This window comes from Schistocerca serialis, chromosome 6 (genome assembly GCF_023864345.2).
Source record: "Schistocerca serialis cubense isolate TAMUIC-IGC-003099 chromosome 6, iqSchSeri2.2, whole genome shotgun sequence".
In the NCBI taxonomy this organism is placed as follows: Eukaryota; Metazoa; Arthropoda; class Insecta; order Orthoptera; family Acrididae; genus Schistocerca; species Schistocerca serialis.
The window spans coordinates 305,197,790-305,203,789 of NC_064643.1; the positions used below are offsets into that span (position 1 = coordinate 305,197,790).

General features: G+C 37.6%; 1 protein-coding gene across 1 annotated transcript in view; it reads left to right on the top strand.

Annotated features, from left to right (window-relative positions):
- LOC126484436 (39S ribosomal protein L15, mitochondrial) overlaps window positions 1–5,202 on the top strand; it is a 60,793-nt gene extending 55,591 nt beyond the window's left edge. Inside the window, exon 5 of the mRNA XM_050107953.1 lies at window positions 4,795–5,202. Within this exon, the coding sequence (XP_049963910.1) occupies window positions 4,795–5,096 (302 nt within the window). The 3' untranslated portion in view covers window positions 5,097–5,202. The remainder of the gene's footprint in view (window positions 1–4,794) is intronic.
- The last annotated feature ends 798 nt before the right edge of the window (window positions 5,203–6,000 follow it).

Below are 6,000 nucleotides of genomic sequence, written 5' to 3' on the forward strand. Positions count from 1 at the left end.
GACTCAGCTGCATCTTGCCTTTTGATTGTCAGTGGAGCTATGCTGACAATGGGGCAACTTTGTTGGACTAGCGTTGCTTTTAGGGTGCCACCCACTATGCACACTGTCTCATTATTGGCCATGTCAACAAATTTGGGATGTGCGGGGTTGTACCAGAAAGGTGTTGCATACTCTTTTGCAGAGAAGCATTGTGTTATCAGACATTTAGGTTGAGCTCTCTATTTTGTGCTGATGAGTCTTTGGATGATATTATTTCTCACAGATACTTTTCCATTAACTGTTTGTGACGATGCTTCCAAAATGTCAGAGACCTTTCAAGTTGATTACCAAATACTTTGACAAGTTATCATGGTTCAACTCTTGATCTTGCTTCCAATTGTATATTTGTTTCTGAAGTGGGAGGAAGTCCCTGAGTTACAGGGATTTCGTTTGAGGAAATTTACTCTGTTGTAGACAGTTCGGTATTCGAGAGTCTGCATCAGTTTCCATTCCATTTCCTCAAATGATATACCTTGGGTGACCATGGCAGTACCATTGGCCTATGTAGACTGTCTCATCTCAACATTTGTAGGCTGGTTGTTGCTATAGATGTTATAGTATATTACCAATTTTACATATCACTAAAAGATAAATTCCATGTATATTTTAGCTACGTCCACTATAGTCTGTGTGGTCACTAGAATTTGCTTTCATAAATTAATGAAATAAGTTGTTCAATGTTCTTTTTCCTTACACATTCATTCTTCCATGCTTCCATTATTTACTTCCTCCATGTGTCGTACAGTATTATGCCAATATGATGACAAAGTTTGTTTTATAACGTACTTCGCCAATCTTTCTACTTCTGCTAACTTAGGGGTAACGTTTTTTGTTGCTTGTCACATGACCTTAAATTGAGCCTTTATGAGTTCAATGGAATGGGAGTTCTGCCACTGACAGTCTGAAAACTAAATGGCCTTAATTTTTTCAAGTTCATCCATCACATATAGATCTAAACATGGTTTGTTCTGAGCCATGATATCCAATAATTTTCTATTTCTTTAGTTGTCTGGTATGGCAGTGTTTTTTGATTGTAGTCACTTGATAAAGTCATGCTTACTGGAAGCTACTGTTTATGCCTTATTTAGAATAGTTGAGTAATACAAGGCTTTGTCCATCACTATTACTGAAGGCTTGCTCGAGTTTTTCAGAAGGCACTCTTTAAACAACTGCTGAAATGTCTCTTCATTTCCTTGTGGAACTGAGAGGTGTTCTTCAATCTAAACAACAACATACCCCAGATGTATGTGCATGGTGAAAGATCAGTCTTCTACCTTTACCGATGGGCTATGGCATGGTGCCATTACTGAATTGTGTGTCCAACATATACTCACTGAACGGTTTGCATTTACCCAAGTTCTGTCAAGCCAAACAAAATCTTCAAAGTTTCCTTTCGATATTTTCCTCATAAATCAACACTGCTGTGCTATAGTATCATCTTTCTCCATTATGACCTTTCTTCCATTAATTTTTTTTTTTTTTTATAATTTGAAACTTAAGCCATACATTACATTACTTGGTAACAATTTGTTGCCTCCGAAAAGTTCCATTTCTTCTAAGACAGCCTTCCTTTCTTCAATAGCAATTTTAAATGTGACGTCAGGCTGTGTCACCCTGATGATAATTGAAATTCATCACACGGTTCTCAAATTCTCTCTCGTATTTCCTAGAGTGCTTAAATGACTTGATCCTACTTAACTTTCTTCTGCTGCATACTTTTCCCTTGCTATTCTCACAACAGTATTTTGTGGCCTTTTAATGGGTCTGCAGTTCTGTCTGTCACTTTAGTGAGAGGTAGCAGGGTCCCACTATTATCCTTCTCTTATTTGGAGAATTCCCTAACATTATTGCAGTATTCACGGAGCCTGCCCCTTCAGTGCAGTGCCCTGACCACGTAAATACATGGCTCACATAGCATGCATTGTCAGACGACTTATCCCTTTCTGTCTGTGACATTTAAATATTGGGAATAAAAAGAAATAGTTCCATAATCTAGTTCGCAGCACTACACAGTAGAACTGCTATAAACCAATATAGGTTTTGAAAGTAGAGCAAAGCTGGATTTGTAGCGACAGTTTTTTTTAAAGATCTCTTCTTAGCAGAATCTTGCTGCTAAAACAAATCACATAACCATTGCCTTATTTCTGTGCCCGTAATATTCTGTATCCAACTGACTCTTAAACAAAATGCTGTTTCTCTTCCTTTTTCGGAATTATTCTATCAGCCTATTTGTTGTGAATTTTTTGACAATTTTATGCAGCTCATATATTTTAACAGCAAAAATGTCACATTAAATTCCTATTAACAATTCTGATCTGCTTCTCAAAGACTACGTGCCTAGGGTACCCTGCTAAGTTGATGATTTTGCTCTAAAATTAAATATATTTTACTTTGATATCAGCTACAGAATGATTCACATGCGCTGAGGCAAATCTCCATTGCAGTGAAGTACATTGAACAACAACTAAGACCAAAGAATGATGATTTACAGTAGTGCAGTATATGTATTTTACAGTGTCTGTATAGTTTGATGAAACCTTCAGACATGCCCGCATGTCCAAGGAAACAGACAATACTGGAGATTGACAGCTATATTAAATTATGAAATGTATTCACATATTGGATTCCCTGCTTATAATAAGTGGTTGTCTTAACCACACTGGCTATCAAAGCACAATTCTGGGACCAATGCAAGCCCTTCATATGCCTCCATATGGAAGCATGCTGTGATAGCCGATGTGGTCAAGGCGACCACTTGCAACAGTCAGGAAATCTGGTTCAGAGTCACCATCTGGTACAAATTCTCGTATGTTATTAGTAAATCATGTAGCTGTTGTACAATCACATTTGCAAATGTGTTTCATAGGATAACCATTTACAGAAATTTTGACCAATATTAACTAATGATAGCCATTAATTGTGTGATAGCATTACTATGAGGTCATAGATTCCTTAGACAAAAATATCAAATTAGCTTAAGAAAGTTTGAATGTGTATTAGAACATGCAACATTTTCATTACCAGTCCAATGCTTTAGTCTTATGCTAATGCTTCAAACAAACAGTTTAATTTCATTTAATCTTGTTAGGATAAACTATAGAATGAATGAAATCAGTATACCACATAGGGACACCATCAGCTTGGCACAAAGTGACATGCTGTGACCGCGTACATAGTATTAAAACTGCTCCAGTCCCATATTTCTGAGATTTTCCTTGGTTGTGAGGCAAATGTTGAAACTGGAAAGCATGTCCAATTTATTCTGAATTGGGAATCATTATATTTATTCCACATTGTAATGGAGATATAGCTTTCTTTCCTCTCTTAAAAACAATTTTGGTATGATAGCTGCCATTTGTATGTAGTAAAATATGACTGAAAATCCTGTGAATCTAATGAATCAAGTGATCACATTTTTCACTACAAGCTCCCGGAATTAACTGCTGTAGTTTTCTTAATTTCAAAACATCATAATAGTTGTGACAGCTAAAGCCAGGCTGTGGTGTTCGACTATAAGATGCAAAAGAATCGGAGTTTTTAACCAAATAGTTTTGTTGATCGCTTGATAAAAATTGCGAATATAGCATTGTTCTTTTCAATATGTTTGCGAAGAAAGTAAAACGTTTACCATAGTACTAACATCTTGGAGTAGATATAGTTTTGCCTTATTTGCATAAAAATATTTTTATAGTGACACAATAGAATATGCGAAAATCACTGTATTTGGTGCTCTTCTCTACCCTTCCACCCTAGCCTCCTGCTTCACCTGCCCCATCCTGAAACATGCAGGCCACATCACGTAACAAGGCTTGTGGCAGCACAGCAGACAACACAGCCAAGACCTGGATCCTGAGAAACAGATGCTCGGTCCACACCACTTGCCTCATTAAAATGTCAGTCACAATGGAATTTTAATTGGAGCACAGAGCTAGAGCTATTCATAGGACTATGAATCACGATTGGCAGTAATTAATCAGTATAGTACATTCAGAGGGTTTTACCATTGGCTAGCAGTGCTGCTGTAACTGACGTATATTTGATGTAAGAACAAACACAAGTTAAGCTTAAATACTTCAGTGTGGACTAGAACATTGATTTTACAAACCATCAGTCTCCTCATATTTAGATTAATTTGCAGTGGAGCATTTGGACACAACAGCTCATCATGGTAAGATTCTAGTGCAACAGGTGTAAAGTCTCCACTGAGTGAAAGGGCCATATGAGGCTGTACTTTATAGGAATCTACCTGGGAGTAAGCAATAGCATCATGTTTAAAATGTTGATGGGAGCTTGTGAGTAGTATTTGTAGCAGAAAAAGCCTGAACCATCATAAACTTTATGCCAACTCTTGTTACAGTCTTAAAATAAACTCATTTATAGAGTAAATATAAAAAACACCACTGATAGAAAAATTAGGCGTTGAGAACTTTCTTTTTCAGGTTGGGGAAATTAGGAAGGAGTGGGTAGTCACTGAGACAGGGTACATCCCTCTCAGCATTGGGTTAAGTGACCACCCCACTTCCCATTTTTTCCTTCCTGGAAGAAGAACATAAAAGTTCTAAAAGTAAGTTACTGTTTTCTACCATTTTCTCTCATCATTTAACACACTGGCTGCCACAGATTTAGTGATGGAAGTTTTGTCATCAGGCCAGGGACACGGTGTCAGGCGTGCAGTTCCCTCAAATAAATTTTCCATATGTAAACAATTATAATAGTAAGTACATTATACAATATTGTTTGTTTTTGTATTTACAGGTGAACCTATACCACGAAGGATGTTGCCACCTGCTGATGCAATTGAATATTATACTGACCCAGCTAAGAGGGGTTACTTGGCAGATCCAGAAAAAGTTTCATGGGAAAGATTTGTGCTGGCACAAAAATATGGTTACAAGCTTCCAGAAATTGAAAATGACCCATTGTATTCAATGTTCTGTATGCGGAAAGATCCTCGGCAGATATTCTTTGGGTTAGAGCCAGGATGGGTAGTGAACCTTCCAGATAAAGTAATTTTGAAACCAACAGATGATCAGCTGAAGGAATTCTATAAATCGTAGTTTATGATTTGAAACATCAAATGTTGCTTTCATGTTATGTGGGATGTCACTGTGTAAATAATTGATGAAACTATTATTGTAATAAAATATAACCTGTTACTTCCCATACTAATGTGTCCCATGCTGTCTTATCACAGTGTATTCTTCTCTGAGCCAACATTACCGTTGTAGCTCTGCACTCTCATTACTATTTCTGCCTCATTCTTTCTATCGACAGGATACTCTAGTATTTACAAAAGTTAGCTGTGCTGTCACAAATGTGGAAAATTGACTGAAACTCTTATCAGTTGCTTTATACTAACTGGGCTATGTACACAGGGACACACTGTGCATATATGATGGCTCCAAACAGCTTGGCAAAACTGGGATGGTCATTTGCACACCTGCTAGAAATAGCTGCAGCCTTTGATGTATTTGTGGGAATAATGACATACCTTTCATTCAGGCTCCATTGTGACCAATTTGAGAAACAAATGCAGTAGCTTACGCAACCTCTACATATTTCTTCCTGACACACATGGTCATCAATAAAATGGTCATCAATAAGCCAGAGAAATTGAGTTTACATGTGGTATGAGGTTGCAAAAGTCGTGGGATACCTCCTAATATCATGTTGGAACTCCTTTTGCCTGCCATAGTGCAGCAACTTGATGTGGCATGGACTAGCCAGCCATAATTGCAAAAGTGTTGCCAGTGCAGGTTTTTGTGCACAAACTGCCTTATCAATTATATCCCATAAATGTTCGATGGGATTCATGTCTGGGTGGCCAGATCATTCACTCGAATTGTCCAGAATCTTCTTCAGATTAATTGCGAACAATTGTTACCCGCTGACATTTTTGGTAACAGGAAGTCCGCGAATGGCTGCAAATGGTCTCAAAGTAGCTGAACGTAACCACTTCCA